This window comes from Condylura cristata, unplaced genomic scaffold (genome assembly GCF_000260355.1).
Source record: "Condylura cristata isolate star-nosed mole 26May11 unplaced genomic scaffold, ConCri1.0 scaffold00017, whole genome shotgun sequence".
In the NCBI taxonomy this organism is placed as follows: domain Eukaryota; kingdom Metazoa; phylum Chordata; class Mammalia; order Eulipotyphla; family Talpidae; genus Condylura; species Condylura cristata.
The window spans coordinates 29685963-29700642 of record NW_004567118.1 but is presented as its reverse complement, the minus strand read 5'-3'; the positions used below and the strand labels follow the sequence as shown (position 1 = coordinate 29700642).

At 42.2% G+C, this 14680-nt stretch overlaps 1 protein-coding gene across 2 annotated transcripts in view; it reads left to right on the top strand.

Moving 5' to 3' along the window:
• PELP1 (proline, glutamate and leucine rich protein 1) overlaps positions 1-14680 on the top strand; it is a 48253-nt gene that overhangs the window by 23371 nt on the left and 10202 nt on the right. Inside the window, exons 1-5 of one of the 2 annotated variants that reach the window (XM_012726317.1) lie at positions 1127-1378; positions 8695-8759; positions 9143-9248; positions 13839-13988; positions 14175-14246. In XM_012726317.1, coding sequence (XP_012581771.1) covers positions 1130-1378; positions 8695-8759; positions 9143-9248; positions 13839-13988; positions 14175-14246 — 642 coding nt within the window. In that variant the 5' untranslated portion in view covers positions 1127-1129. Of the gene's footprint in view, positions 1-1126; positions 1379-8694; positions 8760-9142; positions 9249-13838; positions 13989-14174; positions 14247-14680 lie in introns of those variants that run through there. The other variant, XM_012726318.1, reaches the window with a different exon arrangement.

Sequence of the window (14680 nt, the reverse complement as noted above, 5' to 3'; positions counted from 1 at the left end):
GGGTGGGGCAGGGAACCTGGAACTTCCCTTCTCCTAGGGACCACCCAGTTACAGGAGCAGCATTTGTTCTCCTCAGCACAGATAGCATCAACATTTCTTTAGGTCAAGATAATTTAGGAAATTAAAAGCTCTAAACCTATAAACCTATAGTTGAAAACTGGGAGCCCCCTAACAAGAATAATTACATTTTTTAAAATCCCGGAATCATTTTTCCATTTTTTTTTGTAGGCGTGTTACTTCGTAACAAGATACAGAAACTGAACTCAAACTATGATTGAGCAGTTTTCAGAGTAAAATCTGTGGACTCTACCCGAGGTTAGAATTCTCCACTTGGATTATACAAAGATAGAGATATTAGGGTGTTCGCCGAAGTGTTTGCATTAGTGAAAAACTGGAACAGCACTAGAATTGATAAATTACCGTGCAGCCAGTTCTTGGTACACTGAACGCAAGCTTTAAAAAGCAGCAGACGTGCCCACGTCTTTCTAGAGAAAAAAAAAAAGTGCAGGCAAGTGCAGACCAGGCTCTTATAAAATAAACTAAGTTAAATAAATTGTGTTAGTGCGTTGGGAAATATTAGTAAAGCATACACATTACTGGGGGAGTCGCTGGGGAGAGATGCTCTTCTCCTTTTACTTATGTTCTCCGTATTGCTGGAATCTGTGTTCGCGAGGTGCATGCATCCCATCATCCCTATAGTTGTAAATGAAGTTTAAAATGTCTATGATTTCAAACATTGCTCTAAGAACTCTGGATTATGAGCCTCCAGAGACTCTGTTAGTTTAGCGGATAGCTGTCGGATGCAGGCGCCTTTTGTCCTGACCACGTGTTCCTTAAGCACCCCGGGAACGTCCCAGCCCACCCCAAGCGCACCCCAAGCCCACCCCAAGCCCGCTCACCCGTCAGCCCTTTACACCGGGTGAACGAGCTACCCGCCGCGCCGCCTTGCGGCCCGCCGCTCTGACCCCTCCACCCTGCGCATGCTCCTACCAAGTCAGTGGCCACAGTCCGGCCTCGGTTCACCCACCGCGCAGGATCACAGCCCTCTCCTCACGCCCCCTCCCCTGGAGGCAACTGTCGCGTTGTGTTTGCGTCATCGCGCCACGCCACCACCAGAGCCCGGGTGAAGATGGCGGCAGCCGTTCTTAGTGGGCCCTCTGCGGGCTCCGCGGCTGGGGTTCCCGGCGGGACAGGGGGCCTCTCGGCCGCCAGCTCGGGCCCACGTCTCCGCCTGTTGCTTTTGGAAAGCGTGTCGGGGTTGCTGCAGCCCCGAGCAGGGTCCACAGTTGCCCCAGTGCCTCCTCCAGCCCGTTCGGCCCCACATTTGCCCGGGCTCATGTGCCTTTTGCGGCTGCATGGGACGGTGGGCGGGGCCCAGGTGAGTCTTGTGGCCCGCGTGCCTGCGGCCCTTTGGGAAGGTTGGCGCCGCACCTGTGCGCTGGGGGAGCGGTGCACTGGGACTGCTGTAGGGAGTCGGAGGGACGGAGAGCTGGGGACTGAAAGCAAGTCCTGTTAGCAGTCCGGTTCAGTCACGCATTTCTCCTTCCTCCCTAAGTGGAAACTCAAGGAGGCTAGTGAGTCTTGGTTTCTCATTGCTAGGCCACTGGTATTCACGTGAATGGATTAAGTGTCAGGCCTCGACACTCTTATATGATCTTCAGCGTTTGTCTGTATCACTCTTTTTCTGGCCTTGTTTCGACCGAGTTAATGACGTATTCAACTGATATTTACCGAACTCTTCACTGAGGATCTAGTATTGTGCCCTAAGGATGAGTAGGGAAGGAAAATAGGGCAGATAGTATGTGGAAAAGCCTCTGTGGTGGGAAGATAGGTAGGGCATTGTGCCTGGGGCTGAGGCGGAGGGCAAAAGAATGCCCTCAAGGAGGCTGGTGAGGTGGACAGTTTACAGTGCTTAAAATATGTACAGTCTTATATTAAGACTATATATAATCTTACCATCCATTCAGTTCTAAAGCTAGAAACTCAGGCATCATCCTAAACACTTTAATTTTGTTCACGATCCTTCATCTGCAGCCTACCACCTCCTGTTGATTTTATCCTCTGAGTAGTTTGTAGCTCTGCCCACTCCTTTCCATATCTTTGTTCTCATCCTGCCTTGGACACCAGTGTGTTGCTTAGGTGAAGGTACAATATGCTAACCTGTGGTAGATGCTTCTATAATATTGTCTCTCACCCTCTATCCTTTCCTCCCAACCTTCCCTCCGATTATACCCATTCTTCAGGACTCACAGGTGAGGTCTTTACCCACATTTGTTATTGGGATCTTCCCAAGCTATGTTTCCTGACAGGAGAATTAGCCCCAAATATACCAGGGATGACTGCATTTATTATCAATTATTAACATGAATTACTCTATATTGGAGGGTGTCAAAACTACTTCTGCTATCTCATGCCAGTTTCAGAAGCAGAAGTTGATTATTTACTCTCTTAACGTCTTCCTCTAATTCATGGGATTCTTAAGTATTTCTGAAATATCTAGTCTGTCTGTAAATGTATTGTTTCTTTCATCATGTCTTTCAAGACTCCCCCTCCTCCCTCAGGTAAGCTACAATTAATTCAACCTCTTATTTTCTTTACATACCTAAAGTGTAGTAGAATTTTGATTAAAGCTAAGAGTGATGTGAGAATCCCTCTTTATTGTTGTTGTACCACATGGTTGGCTATATCCTGCCTTGAATTTTTTTCTACTTGCGTTTCTTGTAATGGGTTCTTAATATGTGGAGAGTCCTTTGCTTGCTCATTCAACAAACACTTATTGAGTATTGTGTATTAATATACTATTTCTCATATCTAGGTAGAAAAACAGGACATAATCTTTCCCTTTGGAGAATTTCTAGTGTAGTTGGTAAATAAATAGACATGAAGCTTGATTAGTTCATTTATTGATCATTCATCAAAGCTTAGTCACCTCTTTTACACTCCCACAGTTAATTTACCTTACCACTGTTCACAATTCCTGCCATAAATTAATGGCAATAGTCTCCCTGCCTCAGTCTTTTATTTTTACTATTTTAAAAAAAGGTTTATTTATGCATATAAGAACTGGGGTGCAGGACAGAGATATGAAGGGTGAGAGGATTCATTCACCAGAGACAGAGAGGGGAGCAGAACAGGCAGATAAACGAAGTACACTGCTGAGGAGAGCAGCAGGCAGGACAGGAGAGGTCTGCTGTGCCATGTGGGTCAGCTCTCATGCTGTTGTGGCTGTGGATAACTTTCTAGTTTTGGGACTTAACTGAGAGAGGCCACTCAGTCTTTAAAATTCATTTTCCACAAAGGAGCTGGAGTGAGCTTTCTACAGTAAAATTCTGATTCTATTTGTCACTTTCAAAAAATCTCTAGTACTTGGGCTGTTTTGCCTTCTGGTGTTTTGCCTTTGTATTTACTGTTGTCTGGTTGGAATCCCTCCCTGTTCTGCTTCTCACTCCCCCCCCCCACATCCTTTCAGTACATGATATTGAAATTATCTATTCACTGTACATGTGAGTACATCCCACACTAGCCTTTGATTGTTTTGGTTTTGGCCATAATTCAAAAGAACTTGGGGAAAATTTCAGATTACACAAGAGTAAACAGCATCTTGAAGCCACCCCACCCTATGCTGTTCCCATCACCCACATTTAACAGTAAATATTTTAACAATCTTGCTTCATTACCATCCTCCCAATTCTGCCCTTTTTTCCCTCCCTCCCTGGAGCATTTTAAAGCAAACCCAGCTTTCATTTTCCCTATAACTACATGTGCTTTGAAGGACAGGGTGTCTTGTTTTGCCTTGTGTTCCCAGGTCTTTGTACTATTCCATTTGCCAGCAGTAGCCAGTGATCTTCTTAAAAACGTCAATAAGGTTATGTCCTGTTTAAAACCATTACATTTTTTCAACTTTAAATTCACTTTGCTGCTTAAAAACATACAGTAACTTATTATTGTAGAGGCCCTATATATTGTGGCCTTGGCTTACCTTTCTACGTCATCTGTTATGATTCCCTGTCTTAACTGTGCTCCAGCTACTAAAGGTAATCTCCTTCACTCTGCAGTGAAGTTGATGGGAAGGTGAGTTTTTCATTTAGATTTCAGAGGCGTCTTTCCTGATTATTCCATCTAAAAATAACATTCCTTCCTATTCTATTCATTCTCTGTCACATTACCCTGCTTTATTTATTTCCTAGCAGTTATTCCTATTTGAAAGAAATGTCATATTGTTTCCTCTTGATCTAGTTTAAATTCCTTTAAAGTCACTTCCTTGCCTCTTGCCCTTTGTATGTGCCTTGTAATACTTTAAATCCATCCATATTCTTGTGTACCTGTACAACTCAGGATAGCTGGAGGAAAAGTCTATCCCTGCTGACTGGTCTCACTTTTAATTCGTGGTCCTCATCACCAAGAGGTTCCATAGTGTTGTCTGGAGGTCCTGTCATTTAACTGTTTTATCAGACAATTGTGTGTGTGCCTGCGTCCACATGCTTTGCTTTCTGAATCACCTCTAGGGAGTAGCTGGTTCATGTTCCTGCTGAGGCGAACTCTACTTATGTGCTGGGTCTAGATCCTCTTCTTTCAGCAAGTATACTACTTCAACAGTTGCTCTCCACTTCTTCACCAGATTTTTCCATCTCTGTTGGGTTATTTTCATTACACAGATCAAAGTTGCCTTTAAGAAAACCCCCTTCCAACTGTTCCATTTCTGTACCTTTTTTAATGGCAACACTTCTCAAAAAGAACAAAAAGAATTGTTTGTACTTGCTGATTCTGCTCCCCCTTTTAAAAGTTTTATCACTTTGAAAATAACTTAAAATTTATAGAAAATTGAAAGAATAATCCAAACAAGTTCTGTATGCTTTTCATTCTGCTTCCCCAATGTCAACAATTAAAAGGAATATTTGTTTTATTATTCTCTTTATTTTTTCTGAGTCCATATAGGAGTAAGTTGCTTGCATGATGCCCTTTTATTTCCACAACTTCAGCGTGTATATCTTAAAAACAAGAATGTTTTCTTAGCCGCATTCTGTCATCACAGTCAGAAAATTAACATTGATATAATAAGTCATTTAATATATAGATCTTACTTAGTTTTGCTAAAAGTATCTTGTATAGCTAAAGAAAAATCTTTGATCCAGATTTCAATGTGGGATCACATGTAGCCTTCTTTAATCAGAAGTAATTCCTTAGTCTTGTCTTGACAATTTTGAAGAGTACAAGATAATTATTTTTTTTTTAAAGATTTATTTATTTATTCATACAGAACTGGGATGCAGGCCAGAGATGCAGAGGGTGAGAGGATTCCCCAGGGACAGAGTGGGGAGTAGAACAGGCAGATTGACGAAGTACACTGCTGAGGGGAGCAGCGGGCGGGTCAGGAGAGGTCTGCCGTGCCATGTGGTCACCTCCGGGGCAGGCAGGAATCGAACTCATGCGGAAGTGGCTTTAGCTTCTTAGTGCTGTGCTTTAACCCGCTGCGCCACCAGGGAGGGCCCAAGATAATTATTTTTATAGGATGTCTCTCAGTTTGTTTTGTCTGCTGTCTCTTAGTGTTTGTGTATTTTTGGTAGGAAATACTGCAGTAAAGATGATGTGTTATTTTGGTATATCATATTAATGTAATGTTTCTTTGTCCCTTACCAGTGATGATAAGCTGACACCAGGCATAAGGTAGTGTCAGACAGGTTACTTCGTTGTAGTCATCAGATTTTTTTCCCATTAGTAATTAATGTATGTCTTGTGGGGAGATTATAAAAGTCTATGCCTTGTCAACTTTCACCCAGTTGTTTTAGCGCCTGTTAAAGATTCTTTCCTGAATAAATTATTACTGTGATGGTCATTTCACAGAATTAATTTCACTTAGACTTCCTCTGAAGCATCCCTTTTCTGGGTCTTATGGTAAATCTTGAAGGTTGCCGATGACCATTAAAATAACTAAATGTAAGGTAAATTTGCATTTTCATCTTACCTCACCCATGTGTAGCGTTTACTCCAGTTGACTGTTCTTGTAAAGTTTTTGTTTATCGGGGATTCCACTCTAATTAGATTTTTATGGTTAGATTCTCTCACCATACTGGCCATCTCTTATTTTTACTGGTTCCTTCTCATGTAGTGTTTGAGTGCCCAAGAACCTAGTTCTTATACTGTTTTTCCCTCCTCTACTTCGACTTAATTCCTTAGTGAGCTGACCTGGTCTCATGACTGATAATTCCCAAATATATACTCTAACCAGGATTTTTTCTGACTGCAGGCTCATCTTCACAGCATTTGCCTGGCATCTCTAGTCTCTATTTTCATGTTAACATCTCAGATGTAACATATCTGAAACTGAACTCCTAGTTCTCACTCTGAAAACCTCCTCCTCTTCCAGTATTCACTGTCTTAGTAAATGGTGACTCTATTTTTCTAGTTGCTCAAGTCAAAAACCTTGGAATTATTTTTGCTTCTTTATCTCCTACTCATCTCCAACTTAACATTAAGTCCTGTTGGCTCTACTTCAAATATATGCAGAATTTGACTGCTTTCTATCCCTACTAAGGGATAAGCTGTATTATGCGCCTCCCAGGCTATTACCATAGCCACCTACTTAGTTCTGCCTGCTTCTCAAAGGGTAACTCGTGTGTTGTGTTTTAAGAAAGAAATCCTAAGTCAGGTAAGAGCAATCCTCTGCCTGGTTCCCCTCTCCCATTCTGGCTTTTATTTCGAGTGAAAGTCAACTGACTTGTATGTGGCTCTGCAGTCAGACCCTACTACCAGATGTTCATCTTTTGTCATTCCTCTCACTTGCTCTTCTCTGACAACAGTTCCATTTCAGATATGTTAATGTGCTTGGGACACATTTTTTTGTTACTAGTATGCTGGTATCTTTTTAAGAAACAGCTTTATTGAAATACAATTTACATACTCTACAAATTGCCCCTTTAAAGGGTTTTTTAGTTTAACAGTTGTACAGTGGTCACCATGATCAGTTTTAGAACATTTTTATCACTGTAGGAGGACTACCCACGGGTAGACATTCAGTTCCTCCTTTCCTTCAGTCCTAGGCAACCTCTGATTTACTGTTTTATCTTCATAGGTTTGGCTATTCCAACTATTTCATATAAGTGAATCATACGATTTGTGATCTTTTGCTTTGGCTTTCTCTTAGAATGTTTTTAAGGTTCATTCATGTCTCAGAACTCTATTCCTTTTTATGACTGAATAATATTCTATTGTATGACATACCAAGTTTGGTTTATCCATTCATCAGTGTATGAGCATTTGGGTGATATCCACCTTTTGGTTGTTATGAATAATGCTATAATTAATGTTCTCATAAGAGCATATATTTTCATTTCTCTTTGGCCTTTTTTTAGAAGTGCTGCAACAAGTTAACACTGTATAGCTTTTTCAGGAACTACTAGACTGTTATTCACAGTAGCTGCACCATTTAACATTTGTCAGTTTATGAGGGAATCACTGTTTTGCTCTCACTTTCCTTTAGCTCTGCTCAAATGGCCTTTTTACGTGCCACTCCACATAAAATATTATGTCCTTTCCCTACTCCAGGCACTCCTTTCCTTCCTTACTTTGTTTCATTCTTCCCCATGGCACTGAGCTCTAACATCTAACATACTTACTTGGTTTTTGTTTATCTTGTCTTCTCTAATTAGGATATAAACTCCCCTGAAGGGAACCTCCTTGGTGGTACAAGGGGTTGTCTCAGTACTATGAAACTGTTAGCAGCTACTGCAGCGCGAGTTAGATCCATGGCCAGGGAGCTGACCCACATGGCTTAGCAGACCTTGCCTGTCTCACCCACTGCTCTCCTAAGCAGTGTATTTCATTAGATCTGCCTGTTCTCCTCCCCACTCTATCTCTGGTGAATCCTCTTGTCAGCCCTTCTCTCCCCCACACCTCTGGCTTACACTCCAGCTCTTGGGTGCATAAATCAACACTTAACTAAATAAATAAACCCCCCTGCACCTTAATGTCTCACATGAAAAACAAATGAACATTTCATTTCCCTCTGAGAGCGTGGACCGTAAGTATTATCTTCAGCCCTGTATTTGTTTATCTAACTCAGTATGTAATATGTGTTTCTTGAATAAGTGATGAATACAGTTAGGATGATAAAGGAACCGTGACAGTAATCTGGCCATTCAGGTCTTGAGAGGTCACTTATGGAGAGGACAGAGGAGGAAACCTCTTTAAGGGCCTCTGTATGTGAGGGAGAGGGCTGGAAAGAGGCTTAGTTGACTAGGTTTTTATTGGCATTTTTGATAGCTCTAAGGAACCTAGGATTTGTTTGGAGGTGAAGGAAGAAAGATTACAGATGAGTTCAGTGTCCATCCAACAGGTATTTATGGGTGGTGCCCTTGATGCTAGATATTGTTCAGGGATACAGAGGTGAAGCAGATCTATCTTTGACGACTGGTAGTTGGAATAAGTTGGACTCTATCTCACTAATGTATTGGGTGGGAGGCTGGAGAAGGGGTCAGGCTCGGGGAACCGAGGAGAGCCTATGGACAGGTTGCTGTGTACGCTACCCCTGAAACCCAGGGGACAGCATGTGCTCCTTTAGCAGAATTATCATTTGGCCTCAAAAGATGTGTGACTTCAGAAAAGACTTCACAGATGCCATTGTAGGGAAGGACTTGGAGAAATTCTGTGTTTTTTGCATCCTGTTCCTGACATACTTCCTTATTTTCTTTCCTCCAGAACCTTTCAGCTGTTGGGGCATTGGTGGCTCTCAGTAATGCGCGTCTCGGTTCTATCAAAACTCGGTAAGTCTTTAACTGCTTTTTCTCCAGGGGGATGTTTCCTTAGGAAGTGGGCTGTACCGCTGTCTGTCTGTTGGTACACACATGGATTTAAGGGACTTCTCCATTCTCAAAAAGGTGGAGAGTTTCATTTCCTTTGTGTTCTCACTTGAGTGAAACCTATTCCAACTCCTCAGTTTCCTACACCCTCGCGGTGATTACCTCAATTTTCTTCTTTGTTTGCTGCCTGCACCTCACTTAAAGTCCTCAAAGTATCGGAGGAGTTAGAAACCACAGTAGATTCAGAGGTTACGTCTTGCTCTAGCCCACCGAGAGTAAGAGAATGGTAGTCACTTTCTCTGGCTTAGCCTCCACCTGCTTGTCATCATTCGCTTTCTTTGTTTAAGATTTGAGGGCCTGTGTCTGCTGTCCCTGTTGGTAGGGGAGAGCCCCACAGAGATGTTCCAGCAGCACTGTGTCTCTTGGCTTCGAAGCATTCAGCAGGTCTTGCAGGTAAGAATCAGCTGAGCTGCTGCCCATCTCTCTGCCTTCCCCAGCCCTTCTTATTCTTCATCTTGGATGTGGTGTGTTCTCTGAAGTGTGGGTGTTTCGTTCCAAGGACCCAGTGATAAGCAGTTTCCTGATAAGCCTTAAATAGAAACATCTTTTTAAACTTATTGGTATTTTTATCTTCTGGGTTATTTTCATTCATCTGACCTTTCACACACTAACCTCTGACAGTTTCATTTCCTTCTTTTTCTTATGAGTGGCATCTCTGCAGTTCCTTCTTCTAGGTTTTTGATTTTTGTGTGTGTGTATTCCTTCTACTCATAATGTTTTACTTTTTTTTTTTTTTTCATTTTTACATCCTCCAGTGATGTTTCTACTTAATTGTTAACAGCGTTTTCTGAGAAAATGTGGTAGACTTTGTGCTAAACTCTGATGGGACATTGGTAAGATGTATTTGGACTCCTTTCTTTTTTTAAAGACGTATTTTATTTATTTGTACATACAAGAACTGGGGTGTAGGCCAAAGGTGCAGAGAATGAGAGGAATCACTAGAAGCAGAGTGGGGAGCAGAACAGGCAAATCGAATGAAAGACACTGCTGAGAGGAGCAGCAGGCGAGACAGGTGGTGTCTGCTGCACCATGTGGGTCAGCTCCCTGACTGGGGATTGAACTTGTGCTGTAGTGACTGCAGACAGCTTGATGGCATGAGTCTTTAATCCCTGCACAATCAGGGAGGCCCTTGGACTCTTGATGGTGCTTTGGGTGTGCAAAGGTTAGGACACTTTCTATGAAGTGTTTACAGTTAGGAAACATTTTAGGCCTCATATGGTTGCATATTGTTTGTTTCCTGACCCTTCACAAAACTAAAAATCATTACTAGCTTGTGGGTCATGCAGTAACAGGTTCCCATAGACCATAGTTTGCTGATCCCCACTCTAGTTAGTGAAAGAGACTTTAATTGAATATTTGTACAAAGAGTGTGACATGATAAACTGAAGTAGGTGCTATGAAGTAAGGAATATTTTTCTCTGAGAGCATGTGAGAAGAAATTGATGTGTATGGTGGTGATCAAGGTGGCTTTTACTCCAATGTAGGAGCAAATTGGGTTAAGAATGTTTTCTAAGAGTGCTGGGGCCTTCTTGGTGGCACCAGAGTTAGTCTCAGCACTGTCAAGCTATCAGCAGCCACTGCAGCATGAATTCAGTCATGGCCAGGGAGCTGACCCTCATGGCATAGCAGACCTCTCCTGTCTCCCTGCTGCTTCCCTCAGCAGTATATTTCAGCAAATCTGCCTATCCTGCTCCCCAACGCTATCTCTGGTGACTCCTTTTATGCCCTATACCTCTGGTCTATATCCCAGTTCTTGTATGCATAAATAAAAAAAAGTCTTAAAATAAAAATGTATTCGATGTGTGCAAAAGCTATGAGAGAGGTGGAGCTTTGCCCATTTGAAGATTTCTAAGTGAGCTAGTGTGGCTGGGGTTAATGAAATGTGGCTGTGGTGTCAGTAGATGATGACCCAGCCTTATATGGCTGGTGAGTGTGTTAAGAAGTTTGTTTTTATTCTTGGGATAATTAGCATTCATGGAAAGTTTTACTTAGGGAAGAGGGGATCATAGTGCTGGTGACAAAATCACATTTACACTTAAAAATATCACTTGTTGCTGAATAGAGGAAAGGTGATAAAGAAGCCAGAATGCAAGCAGAAAGACCATGAAAAAGGCAAGTAAAGTAACTAAAAACATTTATTGTTGTTTGGACTAGAGTAGTGACAGTGGAAGTCACTGTAGTGGATGACAAGTAGATGGATTTCAAAAGAAGAGAGGTCCTGTTTGAAATAAGGTCAGAAAGAGTCAGTTATAGTCAGGAGGATTTCTGATGGGAAGACAGCCAGGTTCGAAGGAAGGAGTGGAAATACCAGGATTGTGACCTTGGGCCTTCAGTGAAGCCCAGCTGGTAAGCATACCCTGATCTGGCAAGATGGAAGTGACCAGCTATCTCAGTAACACCAAGGGTTGAGTGCATGGGGGACTTCGGTCTGCATGTTTTACAAAGGGAGAGAGTTCTTTAGCATGTAGATGGCAGTTGGAACTGAGGATGAGGATGAGATTAGCAAGACAGGTCCTCTACATGGCAGTCTATATTTAACAGTCAGGTAAAGGAGGATGAGCTTACAAAGTAGACAGAGCAGCAGGGTGGAGGTAATGAGGATTTTCGGTTGAGTGAAACCAAGGGAAAAGGTCTTCTGGGAAGAGGGAGGATTCTTTTCTGTTTATGCCCGTCTGAGTTGGAGTAAGACAGATTAAAAATTGCTTATCAAGTTTAGAAACTCAGAGGATATAAGACTAGTGAAAATGTTTTTAGTGGAGCAGTAGACATTGAAGCCAATTGGCACGGGATGAGAAGGACTAGAAATAGGGAACATAGGCAGTCTTTTAAAGGGAGAGAAATCGTTTCATGACTGAGCTTGGACAAATGTATAGGCTTAACAGAGGGGCTTTTTAAAAATATAATAATTTATTTTGACATCATTTTGTGCCTTTTTCCATTTCAGTTGTAATTCTTGTGGGCTTCCCATCACCAAATCACCCATGTGTCATCACCATAGTCCAGTGCACTCCCCCGCCCCCATTTTTTATCCCATTCCCCATGCTACCCCCATAAAATGTCTCTGGTATATAGTTTATTATATTATTTATTATTTCCCCCTTAACAGAGGGACTTTTAAAATGGGAGACATTTCCCATGTATAAATATCAATAGGAAGAAGCCATTTGAGAAGGACTGGTTGGCAATCCAGCAGAAGTTAACAATGTAAGGTTTTGAGATGACAGTGGTAGGAGGTGGGGCGACAGCGTGGTAGGGTACTTGCTGACAAACCTCTCCTTAAGCACAACTGAGGAAACAAACATCACCCAGACATAAATCTCACCACTCATCACTCACATTGCTGGATTGACCCACACACTTTTCTGATGGGTCCATTGTTACTTGCTAAGGTTTTGGAGCAGGAAGAGGGGAAGGAAGCCTTGGACATTCTGGGTGTAAGAACAAGCTAGAGTCCCAGGCCAGCACAGAGGACCTCTGCAGTGAGTGTGAAACACTTAGTCCTGGGGAATGGTTCTGATTGAACTCTGAGAAAGGTTGATTAGTTCTTGAATGCTGGACAGCAGCAGAATACCATCCTCTCACCCCTCTGGGAGTGAGTTCTTTTGGGGCTGGATAGAAATTTGTGAACTGTGGATTCTCCACCTTATTGGGACAGGGATGTGGGAAGCAGCTCTGGGCTTTGAAGAACAGCAGCACAGGCTCCCTAGCTTTTGTGTGCTTCCCCTACCAGCAGCCTTCACTGTTACTTAAGATGTCTGTATTCTCACTTCTCACACTTCCTCTTCCACCACTTTGATAAGCAAGGAGGAGCCCGAAACTAAAGCTACAGTACCACCTACTGGGGAAAAGGGGATAACACTTGTGTCAAGAGTATTAATCAAGGGAACACTATAGAATAAGATAACAGCACTGAATACAAGCGTTATGAATCAGAATTGGGGAAGCTAGCAGACATAGAGTTCAGAGTAGCAATTGTGAAGAATCTTGGTGAAGTTTGAGATTTACAGTTAAACACAGGCAGGGCAGGACATCAGGAAAAATATCTAGGAACAGAAGGAATTCTTAACCAAATTATTAAAGCTATTAATAAAAAAACCTCAAGAAGAGGGCCTCCCTGGTGGTGTAAGGAGTTAACTCTTGGCTGTGAAGCTATCCCCAGCCACGGAGCTGGCCCACATGGCACAGCAGACCTGTCTCTACCACTGCTCCCTTCAGTCAGTCTGCTTGTTCCACTCTGTCTCTCATGAATCTTCTTACTCCTCATACCTCTGGCCTCCACCCCAGCTCTTATATACATGAATAAATAAATCTTTTTAAAAACTCAAGAAGAAATGATGAATATAAAGAACACAGTGAAAGAACTATGAGCATTGGCATTGTTGGACAGTGTGGAGGATCCATTTGTAGTTGGTAGACTCACCTATTTTATTTCTTAATATGCTTTCTTCTTGTTTTGTTGGCATGTGACCTCCACTGGTCTAGCAGAAGGTGTGATCTAAATGCTTTCTCCTTAGATACATGTTAATTTTCTAAGGAAGTCCTAAATTCAACCATTTTTTCTTCATGAGTTCTCAGGTAGGTTTGAGCTGGTTCGAAACAAACTTGGAGAAATGGGTGATTTTGTTGTGACTGAGAGGGTTTTTTTTTTTTTTTTTTTAGTTTTATTTCTGATACATCCTTTTCCATTCCTAGCAGAGAAATATGGAATGGGAGAATCAAAAATCTCTTGAGATCTGCCAGTTAGTCAGATCTTTAAGGGGTAATCCCAGATATGTTGTAATACTAGTAATAAGCACATGTCCTTTTTATAAACAAGTATGCTTTTAGATACTCCATATCTTGATTGTGCATTCTTCTTAGTAGTCTTGATAGTAATAGTGACATTCCCTGGTGTTTCTCAAAGCCCCATGTTGTCATACCTTTTGTTCCTCCTCTTGGTGACCATGAAGGTAAGGTTAGAAGCATGGGGGTGTTGTTTTGTAGTCCCAGGACCCACCCCCCACAATGGAGTTGGCTGTGGCTGTCCTGAGGGACCTGCTTCGGTATGCTGCCCAGCTTCCTGCACTCTTCCGGGACATCTCGATGAATCACCTCCCTGGCCTTCTCACCTCCCTGCTAGGCCTCAGACCAGAGGTGAGATATTTCTTCCATCCCCCTGGGTTCCTCATAGATTAAGGATGTGATGGACAATGATTGGGGAGTTGGATTAAAGAAGTGAGAAGAGGGGAGTGCCAAGAAAAGGTACATGGGTGGGGTTGGAGATGTGCACTGGGGGGCATTGGGCTATTATTTCTTCCTGACTTGCTGTTTTTCCCACAGTGTGAGCTCTCAGCACTGGAGGGCATGAAGGCTTGTATGACCTATTTTCCTCGGGCTTGTGGTTCTCTCAAAGTAAGTATTCAAAGTAAAATTCATTCAAATTTTCCACTGTTAGAAATCTTTGATAATTGTCTTAACCTCAGATTCTGTTGCTGAGATTTTTAAACTCATATCTTCTGATTCCCTTTCAAATGTATCTGTCTCCACAGCTATAATTGTACCACTTTGTAGGTACAAATTCTTTTTTTTTTTTTTAGGTACAATTCTTTTAATCCTCATAGATAAAGAAATAGCCTGAGATTATAGAGATTGGAACCTATATCTGTCTGATATCAAAGCACAGGATTTTAACCGTAGATTCTTTTCTCTTTCTGTCTTGCCTTCTCTTGACCTCTAGAGTGTCTTGTCCATTTTTTTTTTTACCATCTTATCTCAGTAAGTTCCTCCAAGCAGTCTTTCTAACTTTTTACTTTCCTGCAACCTTTCCAACACTTCTCTCTCCTGTG